General features: G+C 52.1%; 1 protein-coding gene across 5 annotated transcripts in view; it reads right to left on the bottom strand.

Annotated features, from left to right (window-relative positions):
- The window catches only part of LOC146798697 (nuclear RNA export factor 1-like), an 801,269-nt gene that overhangs the window by 297,918 nt on the left and 487,516 nt on the right, over positions 1-15,835 (bottom strand). For all 5 annotated transcript variants that reach the window (XM_085626008.1, XM_085626009.1, XM_085626012.1 and 2 more), the window contains exon 15: positions 12,945-13,009. In XM_085626008.1, the coding sequence (XP_085482134.1) occupies positions 12,945-13,009 (65 nt within the window). The remainder of the gene's footprint in view (positions 1-12,944; positions 13,010-15,835) is intronic.

Here is a 15,835-nt window from a genome sequence, read left to right as displayed (position 1 = left end):
TTGGTGATCGTTTGGGCTATACACGGAGCCGACCGTAAATGCTATGCCTCCCAGGCGCATGCGATACGCAAGGAGCCTCCCCTTCTGTTCAGCACACTTATGCAACACCTCCCCCCGAAAGGAGCTCGCTAGGAGAATAGCTACCCCCGCCGTCTTGTTCGCTGCCGAGGAAAAGAACTGGGTAGGGAACCTAGCAGAGCGCATCCTGTGGCAATCTCGGGGCAATAAGTGTGTCTCCTGCAAAAGGCAAATGTCCGCCTGCGTCCCCTCCAGCAACGACAGGATCGCTCTGCGCTTCACCGGGTTGTTCAGACCCTGAACATTAAGGGTCACAACCTTTAGGCCCGGCATTCCTCGCGGGGGTCGGGAGCGCCATGCAATGGGCAGGGAATCAACGGGTGGGGCGCGCAAGGCCGCAGCGCAGGACAAGCCAGAACAAAGCGGGCATAGACAACATCGGACGGGACCTTCTCAACCCCAAAACAACCCCCCCCCCACCCAAAACACAACCCTGGCAACTAGCCACCCCCAAACTCAAACACCCCATAGTCTCAGTCAAGCCCCAAAACGGGCAAGTCCGTAGGAAAGAGCAAAGTGGACGTCCAGCCACTCACCTCCAACCGCTCCCCCCCAACCCCCCCGCCCCGGGCCAAGCAAGTAAAGAAGCTAAAGACATCTCCCCCCGGAGTGTGTATTAGGCCGTCAAGGCCACGCTAGAGGAGCCAGTCGAGTCCCCGGCCGCCGCCCTCAGGGCGTCTGCCATGTCCGCTCTGATGGTAGGGGAGTCCGGGCGCCCCACACTGGTCGCTGAGCGCCGCCTCGATGACCTCCGCCGGTTCCGTCTCTCCGAGGACCTCCACGACGGTGTAGCTCCTTCTTCCTCCGCCGCCGTGAGCCCCAGAACCCCACAAATGTCTTGCAAGGAGCGTAGCTGGTGTAACACTCCGTTCCACCGAAAAATCAGGCGGAAGGGGTGACCCCAAGAGTACGGCGTCTCGTGCTCGCGCAGAAAGTCAGTGGCAATCCTAAAGGACCTGCGCTTTTGCAGAGTGATGGCAGAGAGGTCCTGGTAAAGCGCCACCGGCCGATCCCGGAAAGTCAGGGGCTGTTTCCTGCGGGCCTCCGCCATGATGCGCTCCTTTAGTGGAAAGTCGGGCAGGAAGGCCAGAATGTCCGGTGGAGGTGCCGATGACTGGCGCTGCCGGCCAACCCTATGCGCCCTGTCAATGCTGATGGGAAAGTCCGCAGCTTCCCCCAGGATCTCTCGAAACAGGGCCCGCAGGTAGCCCCCCAGATCGGTCCCCTCGTCTGCAGTCGGCACACCACGCACTCGAATGTTGTTCCTCCGAGATCTGTTCTCAAGATCCTCAGAGTGGGCCTGGAGCTCCACACACTGTTCCCGGAGGCGAAGAACGTCCTGCTGGAGGTGGACTATCTCCTCCGATCGCTGTTGGCCCTCCGTCTCCACCGCTTCCACACGCTCACCAAGGCCCTCCACCTCCCTGCGCACTTCTCGGACCTCGCTGGCCACCTCCCGCTTCAGTGTCTGGAAGTCCTCCCTGAGGGAGCTAAACAGTTCCTCCATAAAGGCCCTCGTGACGGGTGGCTCCCCTCCAGTCACATCCGCCGGAGCCCGGGAGGGCCCCGGTGAGGGCTGCGTCCTGTCCCGCAAGTGCTGGGCCCTGCCAAGCATGTCCGGCAGGGTACGGTCCCCTTTCTTCGGGCCTCCTTTTCCAGACATCGCTAGCTCCGCAGTCGGGCACCGATCCAGGCGCCCCAGGGATGCTCAGCCGCCGGCCAGCACTCGACCTGGGTATCCCCCACGAGTGAAGTCGCTGCGTCACAGGTGACAAAATGGCGGCCCAGCCCGGTCACCGTCAGCCGCAAGAGCTAGTGTGAGACAACCAAGGGGGCCGCAGCGGAGGGGTCCCAACAGCACATCCCTCCGGTAGTCAGCCCAGCAGTAGCGGGGGTCGCCTGCATCCCGCAGCCAGGACTCCAGCGAAGGCTGCCACCACTGCTCCTTCGGGGACAAAATGGCGGCCGGGCGGAGCAGGCCAAAACGACCAGGCCCGGCGACACCACCGGGGCCCCCGAGGCACCCCGCAGTAAAATAAGTTCCACCACCGGCCACCGTTTGTCACGCACAGGGGCCCAGATGGTCCAACCCCATCAGAGAGTCCGCTGTACCTCGGCTAGGGGTCAGGGCCTCCGCAGTGCGAGGTGTCGCCGTCACCAATCCGAGTGCCGGGGCACCCGTCCCAAGCCTTCCACACCGTCGGGCCCCTATCCGCAAGGCTCCTTCAGTCACCGTCGACCGGCGGGCCAGGTCCCCTCCAGATCGCAACTTTCAGCACCAGGCCCAGCCGAGGCGCCCGGACAGCTCTCCAATGTGCTCCGCCCCTCGGGCTCGCCGTCGTCGTGCCTTGATCTCGGTCGAACTTTTGGGGGGGTTCCCCCGGGGCGATCCGGACCAAAACAGCACCGATGTGTGCCCCTGATGTTCCGCCACGCTCCTCTCCCACGCTGAGCCTCAGCGGGGGGAGAAAAGCATAAGAAAAAGGCTCTAGCTTGGCCGGGCCGGAGGAGCTACGGGAGGAAGCGTCCGCTCACCCAGCCATCTTGGCCACGCCCCCCGTAGATCTGTTTTTGTTGGCGGCTGAGCAGATCTGCTATTTGATTGTGTAATCCTGGGAGGTGTTCTGCAAGGAGATGTATGTTTTGTGGAATGGCCCATTTCCATATGCGTTGAGCTAAGTGTGAAAGCTGTAGAGAGTGTGTCCCTCCCTGCTTTTGTATGTAGTACATTGCTGTCATGTTGTCCATATGGACTAGGACAGCTTTGCCTAGCAGATGGAGTTGAAAGTATTTTAATGCCAGAAAAACTGCCAGTAATTCTAGGTGGTTTATGTGGAATTGTTTTTGTTGTGTAGTCCATATGCCTTGAACGGTAAGGTTTTGGAGATGAGCTCTCTATCCGGTGAGCGATGCGTCTGTTAGTACAATCTGTGGAACCGGGTCAAGGAACGGCAGCCCTTTGAAAAGGTTTTGTGTGTTCCACCAGTGTAGAGAGCGATATAAGCGGCTATCCAACAACACCAGATCTGTTAGTTGACCTTGAGCCTGGTTCCATTGATGTGCTAAGCATTCCTGTAGAGGACGCATGTGGAGTCTTGCATAAGGGACAATTAGAATGCAAGAGGCCAACATCCCAATTAATTGCATGAACATGTGAGCTGGTATTGAGTGTTGAGCCTGAAATTGTGATATTAGAGCCTGTATGTTGAGTATTCTGACTGTGTTGGGATATGCTAGAGCTTGCTTTGGAAGTGTCTATTGTAGCTCCTAGATACATTTGTGTGTTGGATGGTTGGAGGTGGGACTTGGTGAGATTCACGGTGAATCCCAAGTCATGAAGCAACTGAATTGTTTTTCGGGTGTGGTGAAGGCAGCTGCTGTGTTACTTGGCTTTTATGAGCCAGTTGTCCAGATAAGGGAACACGTGAATGTGTTGTCTTCTTAAGCGAGCCGCCAATACTGAGAGGCACTTGGTGAAGACTCTGGGTTTTTTCTGATTGTATCTGGGTGCTGTGGTCACTCCGAACGGGAGAACTTTGAACTGGTAGTATTGACCGTCCACTATGAACCCGAGATATTTTCTGTGAGCTGGATGAATGGGAATATGGATCTGGATTTAAATCCAGAGTGGAAAAAAGTCGCCTTGTTGAAGCAATGGGAGCACCTGTTGGAGGGTGACCATGTGGAAGTGATCTGACTGAATATAGAGGTTTAGTGGTCTGAGGTCCAGTATTGGCCTGAGAGAGCCGTCCTTTTCTGGAATTAGGAAATATAGGGAGTAAACCCCTGTGCCCTGATGAGGCAAGGGGACTGGTTCTATTTCATGTTTTTATAACAGGGAAAGAACCTATTGTTTTAGGAGCGTCAGATGTTCTGATGACATTGGACGTTGCCTGGGAGGGATATTTGGGGGAGTGGAGGTGAGTTCTAGGCAATAACCATACTGGATAATTTGTCTTACCCACTTGTCTGTTGTGATGGAGATCCAGACAGGTAGGAACTGTGAGAGACGTCCCCCCACAAGAGTGGATTGGTCGGGGGTAGTGTAGGGAAGTCACTGCTTGGTGGTAGGGGAATTGCAGATGTTGTTACCACTGGCTCTTCCCCTATTATTGTTCCCTCTGTATCCTTCCCGAAAATATTCTCTGGAGGAGGTAGATTTATTGGGGCTTTTGTAAGATGAGGAGGGATTGTCTGACGACATTGTTTTGGAGCCACTCCTGTAAAAGGAGCGGCAAAAGGTCCCCATGGAATTAGCAGTATCTGTATCTTTCTTCATTTTCTCCAATGAAGTATCGACTGTAGGTCCAAAAAGATTCTCTTGATCGAAGGGCTGATTGAGTATGGTGGTTTGAACTTCTTGCTTGAATCATAAGATTCGAAGACAAGCGTGCCTACGCAGTGATGTACAAGTTACTTACCTTCGGTAACGATGTATCTGGTAGAGACGATTCTAGTTGCAGATTCCTTAACATAGAATTATTCCCAGGCATGAGACAGGACCCGGAAAACTTTCTTACTCAGCATCTCTGCGCGCCGGGGGGCGGTACCACGCAACTCCCCACTGACAACCTCCGCAGGCGTGACGTCAGTGAGGTCACATAAGCCCTATCCCGGCACTCTGACGACAGTTTGCTTCGGAGAATGTTTCCACGCCACAACGCGGAGCCATCACAACAAAACTGAGGAGAGCATGGGAACAGTGTGCGAAGAAACCAGAGAAACCAAACAGAGAGACAAATGGGGAGGAACAGCACCAGGTGACACCAAGTCACCAGGAGGCCACAACAGGAAAGCCAAATCAGGAAAAGAGCAGACCACCTCTGAGGAACAACTGTGCAAGCCAGGTGAAAGCACCGGGCAGCACAAAAGTACCAGAAGGACATATCAGTAAAGCCACAGCAGGGAAAGTGTAAGGCACCCCTCCTTGGAGCCAACGAGCAAGCCAAGGTGAGAGCCAGGCCGGAGGCACCTGCAGCGGAAAGCGCTGGAGAGAAAGAGAGAGAGAGACAACAACCATAGACTACACCGCAAAGAGCCACCAGCCCGGAACAGAGGAGCAACAGCAATCCATCCCCGGACTACACAGTCAAGGAAGGCCAGAGCCTCTGAAAGGAGCAGGAGGCCAAGGACAGGCAAAAGACCCCCCAGCGTAGAAGATTGCAAGGGGATCGGAAATTGCAACAACAAAGGGAAAAGGAGCAAAAGCAGGCCCCTACACTGGACAGAACCCAGCTGGAGGGAAGCCCGACTGGCAGAAAACAAAAAGGTCCTCCACAGAAGACAAGCCACCCAGAGGGAGGCGAGTGCAAAAAACCAAGCTGAGGGTACTCGCAGAACGGGGAGGAAGGGCGGGTCGGGGAGGAAGGGCGGGTCGTGAAGGAATCTGCGGCTAGAATCGCCTCTACCAGATATATCGTTACCAAAGGTAAGTAACTTGTACATCTGCTAGAGACTACTAGCCGCATATTCCTTAACGTAGAATAGATACCCTAGCCATACCCAGAAGGGAGGAGGGCCTGCGAGAGAGTGCCCCCACCAGGAGAGACCAGGGCCCCAGTAGGGGACATGGCACAAGAACAAGAAGGAAAAGGACAGGATATCCTAAACCCAACCGAGGAAGAGCACCCAACACCCCGCAGGGGCAGACAGCACCCAAAAAGCCTAAAGGAACACAAGGGCCAACTCGAACCCAGGTAGAAGAGGTATAGCCAGAGGCAGGACCCACTGGAAGAAACACATGCACAGAGATAGGAAAGAGCCGAAAACACCTTGGCCGCAAACAGTGGGCAAGGCAGGAATGGCCGCACCGCCAACAGCACAGGCGGAAGAAGAAAAGCACCGTTGCGCGAATCCCCAGCGGAACCAGAGGCAGGGGCGCAAGGAAACACATCAAGATCACAACGATGGTGTAGAACAAGCAGTCCTGCACGGGCATGCGTCACCAGCAACAGGCAACACCATGGAACAGCGCACCCAGGAAAAGGCAGATGCCAGCCGAAGGCAGAGGCCAGGGAGGACCAGAAACACACACACACCGACCACGAAGAAGTGGAGAAACTGGAGGGGGGAGAGGGGAGAGGAAGGGGGGGGGAGAGGGGAGAGGGGGGAGAGAGGAGAGGAGAGAGGAGAGAGGGGAGAGGGGAGAGGGGAGAGGAGAGAGAGCAGGACAAGCCAAACCCTCTGGAACATCAGGCAGAGGACCAAGCCAGAACACAGGACAAAAGTGCGGAACCACCACAACACGATGCCGCAGACAGCAGGCCAGACCGGCTGAGCGACATGGCGACAAGGAGAAGGACGGACCCAGCGCAAGCTGCACCAAGACAAGTGGCAAGAAGATCGCACCTGCGCACATACCGTGACGCCTCGGAGAGCAAGGAACCCATAAGGGTGACCACACCTCCCCAGCACATGACAGAGCTATGTAATAGCTACAAGTACCCCACATAGGGTAGGTTACCTCCCAAGACCATGGGAACACCTCTTAGGAAAACATTTCCGCATCAGAGGACAAAACAGAAAGACCTGCAGAAAACCCCCCGCAGACGGCTTACCAAGCAGTCAATAAAGAAGAGACTGAAGGCCTAATCTCAGAGCCTACCGGGCTTATCAACAGCCAAAACCACAAGTCAACAAAGGGCCGAACCAGCAACCAATAGCACCAAGGGCCCAACAAAGGGACCCAAGGCATATCAACCAGACAGAACACACAACCTGGGCTACCCGTTACAAGGCCCCAGGAAAACAACGGGAGAACACCTCCCAAAACACAGATCGACAGGCAGGTCACTGAGGAGGGGGAGGAGGAGGAGGAGGAGGAGGCGGAGGAGGCGGAGGAGGAGGAGGAGGAGGAGGAGGAGGAGGAGGAGGAGGAGGAGGAGGAGGAGGAGGAGGAGGAGGAGGGAGAAGCCCCGCAAGAAACCTCTGAATGGCAGAATACGCAGGGGCGTGGAACAACAGAGCGCCATCATAAGGGAGGTCAACCAGATGTTCTCTAACGTTCTCAGGGAAAACACTATCCCGGAGCCAGGCATGGCGACGAAGGGCCACTGAAGTAGCCATGGTACGACCAAGCACCTCCGAAACGTCTAGAGCAGAGCGAAGAATAACCGTCGCTAGCTCTCGGCCATCCAACACATGGTGCCGCAGATCAACGCAGGCACCCTCCTGAGGAGCGGAAGACAGAAGAGACTCCTCCGAGTCCCATAAGGAAGAAGTGGCACTGGCCAATACACAAAGAGTGTTAAGGGCCCGTAGAGCAGCACTGGAGGAGGCGAAGATGTTGCGCCCCCAAGAATCTAACCAGCGGGCCTCCCGTGATGGGGGAGACAACACCGACCGCAAGGAGGGAAAGGCAGTCTGTAAAAGAGGGCCCCTGGTAGAAGGGTGGAGGGAAAGACAGACAGGATCATGCGGAGCAGGACAGTGGCGGTGAAAAGAGCCTGGGGCACCGGGTCCCCCGTGGCAGGATGCCCCCAGGCCCCCAAAAGAGAATTGTGGAGCGCAGCCTCGAAGGGAAGAAGCAGCTCCCGTCCACCAGAGCCCTGATGGAGAACCTCTAGCAGATCATCCGTGGGGAAATGGGCAGCTGGATTGCCCATGCACAAGATTCCCGCAGCCGTGGAAACAGCCCGAGCGAAGGCAGCACTCGCCTCCGCAGGGCCCCGAAGCGGGGAAAGCAGTTCCTTCGTGGGCGACGGCTGCAAGCTAAGGCGGCCGTCCCCCAGCCCAACCGGAGGAAGGAAAGGCCAAGCTCGAAAAGGGGGAGGGTGGACCGATGAATGGGGAACCTGAGGCGCCTCCGGCGAAGACTGCGGGCGCGGTGACGGCGAAGAGCCGTCCTTAGAAGATGCCAGGGAAAAAGCCACGACGCAGGCGCCACCAGGGCCAGCAGCCGCCGGCGCCTGAACGGCGTCGCCTCGGACAAGGCTGCCGCCTGCCCAGGGGACCGAGGGGGACTCGAGGATGTGCCCCGAGCCCCGGCAACCTCCCGTGACACCACAGGGACTCCCGCGGTGGTTTGCGGTGAGGCAGAGGCGCCGTGGTCCGAAGGAGGGAAAACCCAACGGGACGCACCCCGACGGCACCACATCCTCCGAACCTGGATCAGAACCAGTCGGCCCTGGAGCCGCCGGCGATGCCGCAGAAGTCCCCGCACACGGCAAGGGATCCGCAGACGTCCCAGGAAGAGAAGGAGAAGAGGGAGGAGCCAAAGAGGCCTGCAAGGCCACCGCAAAGGCCTCCATCTGGTCTCTGGTCGCCCCCGCACCAGGGAACGGCGGATAGGGTGACGACGCGTGGGGCCGCACCACCAGCAGAGAACCCACCCTCCCAACAGGCCGGGGACCGGGTCTCGGGGACAAACTGCGACACTTACCAACAGGTGAGCGATGCATTTGCAGCCTTGGAGAGGGACGATGTCGGAGACAGAAGCGGCGGTTCTTGAAGCCTTCCATGGGAGATGGGCGCGGCGACGACGCCAACCTGGACATGTGTGCCGAAAGGAGTTTCATCCGGCGGGAGCGCCGAGACTTCGGCTTCATTTGCTGACACGCCTCACAGTCCATGGAGTCATGGTGCTCCCCCAAACCCCACATACATATGGGGTGAGGATCCATTGCTGACATCTGGCGCGCGCAAAACGAGCACGTCGTGAAGCCCAAAGGCATTCGCACACTGTACCCAAGAAAATGCTGAGCGTAAAAAGAAAGCCCGAAAACAGTCCAGGAACATGATCCGGGTCCGCGTTGCATGCGGAAAAGAAGAAAAACTGATGTCAGCGCGCCGGGGTGGGGATTATGTGACCTCGCGGACGTCACGCCCGCGGAGGACATCATGGCAGAGTCACTTGGTACCGCCCCCCGGCGCGCAGAGATGCTGGGCAAGTAAGTTTTCCAGGTCCAGTCTCTATCAGATATGCTGGTGTTAATGGCACGAGATGCTGTATCAGCTGCATTTAGGGTGCATTTTTTGGAGGTGTTAGTTATAAGTTTGCCCTCTTGAATGAGTTCATTAGCCTTGTATTTGTGTTCCTCTGTTAAGTGCTGCATTAGTTTTTCCAGCTCGTCATAGTGCGCTCTGTCGTAGCGGGCTAACAGAGCTTGAGCATTGGCAATGAGCCAATAGTTAGCAGCCTGTGACGCAATTCTTTTCCCTGACGCGTCTATAAGCTTTGACTCCTTGTCAGGAGGAGCGGCATTGCCTGTAGCTTACGAATTAGCCCTCTTGCGTGCATTAGACACAACAAGAGAGTCTAAGGGTACCTGGCCTTTGATATACACAGGGTCTGTGGGAGCTGGTTTTAGTTTTTTGGTCCACACTTGATGTAAGTATTCAGGTTCTAAAAGGGTCTTTGAATACTTCGGTAGCGTGTTTTAACATGCCTTTTAGCATGGGCAGGGTGTGGGTGAATTTTCGGCGCCAAAGTTATCCCATGGGTCTGTGTCCTGTGTTGTCTTCTGGTTGTCATCATCCCCTAGTGTATCCCCATCCCCATCCCCACCATCGTCATCATCCTGTGGTGCAGGTGAGAGTGTAGGGGATGGTGAGTTTGATGGCAAAATAAGTTAGGATCAGGAGGAGGAGAGGGAGTTATATAAGAAGGAGAGGGGTTAGTACCCATGTCCTCGCATTTGAGAGGTATGTGAGAGTCCTCTAGGGAGTCTAATTTCCGTTTCTCAGGAGGTTTGGTGAGAAGGTAACCAGTTTCGGGGTCAATATGCACTGTTTTATGTTTCAGTTTCATAGCCGGGCCGGAGGGCGGGGCGTCTGAAATTTGTTCACGGTGTCGACCTGAGCCCGAGGGCGAAGGTGTTACCGGAGACTTGGGTTTGGTGGCGGCTTGGGGATTGATACTCATAATCCTTTGAGCCAGGGTGACGTTCTGCTCGTCTTTCTCGGAGTCGTTGGCTTCGGACACAGAGATATCTTCTTCTGCAGGTTGGAGTTCTGGATGGACCTTAGAACCTGCTCCGAAGATGTCCGGAATCGAGCTGCTGCCGCGGGACATTTCGTGACGTCGAGCCCGACGATCACGGATGGTTCCTTGGACCGGAACGATGTACAGGCCTCGCAGTGTTTTTCCTCGTGCTCAGGGGAGAAGCAGAGGTTACACACTTCATCCACGTGAGGGAATTTAGCACCACACCCTGGGCATTTTTTAAACGGAGTCCATTCCATCGACTGCCGGCGTGGTCGGCGCGGGTAGGCCCAACGGCCCGCATTGAAGCTCTTGGTTGAAGATTATTTGAAGTTGGAGGATGTGCGTCGAAAGGGGAACGCGATCGAGAACAATACCGTCAAATGGTGAAGGTTTGCGTGTCAAAGGGGGTTCGAAGACGATACCGACCCGGAGCGCAGCAAATCACATCCGAACCTGATGGCGGAAAAAAACAATCTGGAGATGGAGTCGATGCCCATGCACAGTATCATCGTAAGGAGGAGTCACCTATCTCGTGACTACAAAGACTTCTTCCAACAAAAACAAACTGCATCTGAGCCCAACACCAGATGGCGATCTATGCAAAGTATATAATCTATAACTCATATGCCTCGAACTAAATGTTATGTGGGTCCTTGCGGCCTATTTTTTCCGTGTATGGATGAACAATGTGCCATGTTGTAGGTGTTAATGTCTTTGGCATAATCCACCAAAATAACAGGCCAATCCTGCCAATCGCATGGAACTTGTAATGTCCCTAGCCAAATTCAAAATGAAGACCAATGTAGTTCTTTTAAGGAGGAAGATTGAGCTTTCATGTGGTGTTTCCCATTAGCAATCGTTGCTTGGTCATTCTCATATGACCCAAGTCCATTCGTTATAAGATGGAAGGGCACCAGTTTCAGGTATATGCAGAATCTTATTTAGGGGCAAAGTTTTGAGGCGGAGTTCCTTGTCAACTACTGTTAAGACAAAAATCTCATGACTGCTGCGTGAAGCTATGCTGCTCTGCCATTGTACATTTTACGGAAAACCTGTGTTTTTTGCCACAGTGAGTTCAACAATCCTACATGGCTGTTGGAGGTACTCTCTTTGTCATACCTTTTTGTTAGCCCCTCTGATGTCATAGGATAACCAAAGTGTACCTATTGAGAGTGCACAATGCAGTCTACATGGAGGATGACAAGTAGTGCCAAAATGTTTTCTTCACAATGTCCCCATTTTCGAGAACCAGAAGCAGAAAAGCCTATGAGGTTGAGTTTCTCACTGCACTATCTGCTTGAGGGTGGCATGTTCCACAAGTGTGAGGCCTTTTCTTGGGGGCCACTGGCATTCAAGAACTACTGCACAGCATGCTCTGCAGGTACAATTGTTTAGTCAAGGTTACAATACTTCTACCCTCCAATCAGACAGTCATGTCACTACCTTAGGCACTTGACTAGCCCAGGGTAGCAAGGATAAAAGGCAAGCCTTATTCAAGGAGGCAGAGGGTTTAGAACCTAAGATTCAATATGAAATGGTAAATAAACCTCAATCATTTCAATACTCAGGCAGTGCTTTACTTTGAAAAAGCAAAGTATTTTACTTAACAGAAGGATAAATGGTAAAGTAAAAATAGAAATCTAAATTAATAGGATTCAACCATATATTATAATTGTTTATTACCGCTAAGCACTTGATTTCTATGAACATTGCCAAGCACTTAGTCTCTTCATAAGGGCACAGGTAAAAATTAAATGTGCCCGTGCGTGTATTAGAATCACACTGCCAGTCACACCATAATAGGGATTGAGGGGGTAGATGGCACACTTACTCAGAAAAGGGGTGGAGGACCATCTTGGAGATCCTCTAATATCAGCACAGCTCTGATCTCAACAAAGTTAAAAACGACCTGCAGCACCTCCAGTGCGGTGCTATAATAGGAGCAATCTGACTGCTGCAAATGTACCACGAGGTGACAGAAGAGAGACTATACCAAAAAGCATTAAAGAAAATACATGCATCTGCCTGAAAAATAAAAATGTGGCATCAGCTAAACAATGTGACCAAGGAAGAGCCACACAAGAAAAGAATAATTTCAGATCATTGTGGACATCGCAAAGGTTTTCTGGATATTTGGCTGTAACACCACATGCCTCTCCCAGTCCTGCTATGCTGACGATCTCCTGGGAAAAACCACACTAGAAAAGGACTACTAGAAAAAAAACACCAGACGAGGACTACTTTCAACTCCGCCCATCCGACTGAAAATGAAATTACATTTACAGTAAACGTTTATCTATAAAAAAAAGAAGAGTTCTGATAAAGTATGAGAATAGTGTAGATCAGAGTAACAAGCTACGGTAAAAGTTGCATTGCTTAAAGATCTATATGGGGGTGGTGGGGATAATCTACACAGTCCATAGAGGGACTGGAGCTTTATTTCTTTGCCCAAGCTTTGAGAGATAGTCTATGTTAAGTTCCTAGAGATATGGAAAGACTACTAAGTGCTTATTCTAACAAGCTCAAAGGATGTAGAAGAAAGTAATAAATGGGAACTGGAGGCAGGAGACTAGTCTCAGCAGTGCAACAGAATGAGAAGTGGATTCACAGGAGAGATCACTGATCCAATAACCTCCTTTAGGAGCATAAAATGATACAAGGTCAAGGGTTCCTGTGGCATTCTAGATTAACAGACTAGATTACAGTGGAGAATGAAACGCACCGAACAGGGGTTGAAATCAGTTTGAACACAGATCAATTCACTGAGCTGGGGGCCACGCTCTGTAATTTTCTGTTCTCAGACTCCGACCCACCTTACTCCCAACCCACTCTGAGGCACACAGCAGTTCCTGTGAAAGAAGAATGGAATCGCTTATAGGATTATTTGGTTACACATACATCTGTATGAAAGAGTTTAAGACACAAGGACATTGTCACTTACTGGGATCCTTCTGTTTCCTCACATTTCGGCTGTGTTTGAGGTAGACATACAGGGTACTCCTTAAACTGGAAAGAAAACTCAAAGGTCAAAAAGGCACGCCCTTTCTTCCTTTCATCAACCCCACACCCCCTTACAGAAAACAGGCCCTCCCATGAAGGACAATGCTGTTCTCTCCCTGGTAAGACAAAGGAGCTATAGAAGCTAATATTCATAACCATTGCACCAAAAGTAGTCATGTGAACAAACCCACACAAGGAAAAGTTACTTACTTGTATTCCTTTTTCTGCATCACACATATCCCTCCACTGAAGTCATAAACATAGAATATTTCCATGCATTTACGGGGATCCCAGGACACCTTTTCATCAATTATTTAACGTCAATCTTTAGATGAAGGTAGCCACATCAAAATCCATAAAATTAGTGTTACCTCCATTAAAAAACCTGACAGGCCTGCTTTTTACAGAAGTTTTCTGAACCATAATGGCATGTTTATGTGACCACATTGCAGTATGTGAGAAGAGGTAATTTGTGTTTAATTATAAAAACTATTAGGCACATACAAAGAGAAAATTGAAACAAGCATTTGCAATGCAATAGGCCTAGCATTTATTTTTTATTTTTTTAGAGTTAGAGCTATCGGCGTTGTAAATGACAATGTCTTTTACCTATTGTAGGAAGCTGGCTCTGTATATACTATACCAAAGTGAGGTATAGTGTGCACAGAGTCCAGTGGAACCCCAAAGGTAGGCAGAGATAAAGTTAGATAGCACATTACTCTCTATTTGTGGTAGTGTGGTCAAGCAGTAAGGCTTTATCAGAGGACAGTGTTAAGAATTTGTTGTACAGACTCAGACTTAACTTCAGATCAATTGGTTTTGTATATAAATATTCTTTTAGGTATTTTATCTTCTAGAATCAAGCAAGCCTGGCACAGGTAAGTGATAAATACTTTGCAGTAAATACACAGTTGTAACACAGTTTGAATTGTAATTGGATATGCACTTTGTTTTGACTTACAGTATTGTCACTGAGAACTTTGTAAATACAGTACATATACTTTGAACGGGCTTTTGAGTAACAGTACAGGAAAGTTACTTTTGAGATTACTTTTTTTAAACAGCGTAGTATACCTGGATAGTACACTGGGACATTTCCTGTAATCAGGTAAGTAAAATCGTTTTAGTTAGTTAGTACAATTTTAAAGAATTTCTTTAGGTTTTCCAACTTCACTTTTGGGGTCCCCCCAGGGTCAAGGATGCACTCTTGTTACACCCTCAGCGGCACTAGGGTGGCCGGGTGCAGAGTGCTGAGGCCCAATGTTATCCAATGGGGGATAGGAGACCTCCGGTTGGTGGTTGCTGACAAGCAGGCCACTGGGTTGTGGTAGCAAAGCTTCTGGACTTAAGCTCAGGGCAAATGGGGGTTTAGGCCAGCACAAAAGATGCACAATCAGCGGCACTGGGGCGGCCGGGTCCCGAGTGCTGTTTTGAGATTGGAAGTCCTGAAGCTTCCAATAGGGAGTCTCCGGTTTGCAAAAGCACTACAGGCTCGGGAACGAAGGTCTCCTGGGTGCGACCACCACTTACAGAGGTAAGTTGGGATGTTGGAGGTGATGTCTAGGCACCGTCGTTTGGGCAACCCAAGGCAGTGGGGCGTTGGGTGTAGGGGTGCCTTTTAGGGTCGGATCTTCTTACCAGCTCCTGGTCGGTTGGGGGGACCTTCCGAATTTAGGCTGCAGGCATCGGCTGGAGGCGTGAGGCAGGTCAGGGATAGCAGGATCTCGAGTCAGGATTGCTGGGGAGACCTCCTCGTGGTGTTTGTCCACTCACGCTTGGGCCGTGGACGGCTGGTGAAGAGTGGGGCAGATTTGCGGTTTCCGTCTGGGACCAGAGGTTGGGGATTAACAAATCTGGTGTTCACAGGAGACACAGTCTTTCTGGTTGAAAGCAGGCAGGTCCTCCGGTGTTTTCGAGGTTACTGGCTGCAGGACACACCGGGATTTCGCAGGAGCAGGGTCGAGGTGGAGACAGGCCGGTAGGGCTGGGGCCGAGTAAGTGGGTGTCTTCCTCTTGTTAGCTTCGGCACAGCTGTTCTGTCCTTCTTTTCTTGTAGTTGGTTCTTGTCTGTTTTCTTGGTTCAGGGCTGTTGAACAAGTTACTTACCTTCGGTAACGATGTATCTGTAAGAAACATTAGTTAGTTAGATTCCTCACCTTAGAATATCCCCAGGCGTCAGACTGGATCCGGAAGATTTTTCGTCAGCAATACCCCTTGCGCGTCGCTAGGCGTCGTGCGCCGGAATGACGTCGTCGGAGTACTTAGACACCGCCCTCGCGCGCTGACGTCAGTTCTTGTACATAGCCTTCCGCGCCAGGAACGCAGAGCCATGCAAGATACCGACACTGGTGCCAAAAAATTCTAGGGCCCTGAAAGGGATAGCCTTAACCCTAGATGTCAGTTCGCAGAACGGGGAGGATGGGTGGGTCGGTGAGGAATCTAACTAACTAATGTTTCTTACAGATACATCGTTACCGAAGGTAAGTAACTTGTTCATCTGAAAGAAACACGTTAGTTAGATTCCTCACCTTAGAATAGATACCCAAGCAATACCATCCCCGGTGGTGGGTCTGCGAACCAAGATCACACCAGAAAGTCCTGGAGGACAGAACGGCCAAAGAAGCCATCCCTCCGGACTTGGCTGTCAAGACAATAATGCCTGGCAAACGTGTGTAGCGAAGCCCACGTTGCCGCCTGACAGATGTCCTGTAAAGGGACACCCCGTCCCAAAGCAGTAGTAGCCGCCGTGGCCCGAGTAGAATGGGCGCGCAGCCCAACAGGAGGGTCCTTTTTTGCCACGGAATAACAAATTTTGATGCACAAAACGACCCA

Source organism: Triturus cristatus, chromosome 9 (assembly GCF_964204655.1).
Source record: "Triturus cristatus chromosome 9, aTriCri1.1, whole genome shotgun sequence".
Classification (NCBI taxonomy): Eukaryota; Metazoa; Chordata; class Amphibia; order Caudata; family Salamandridae; genus Triturus; species Triturus cristatus.
The sequence above is the reverse complement of the archived record's forward strand: the minus strand, read 5'-3'. Positions and strand labels throughout refer to the sequence as shown.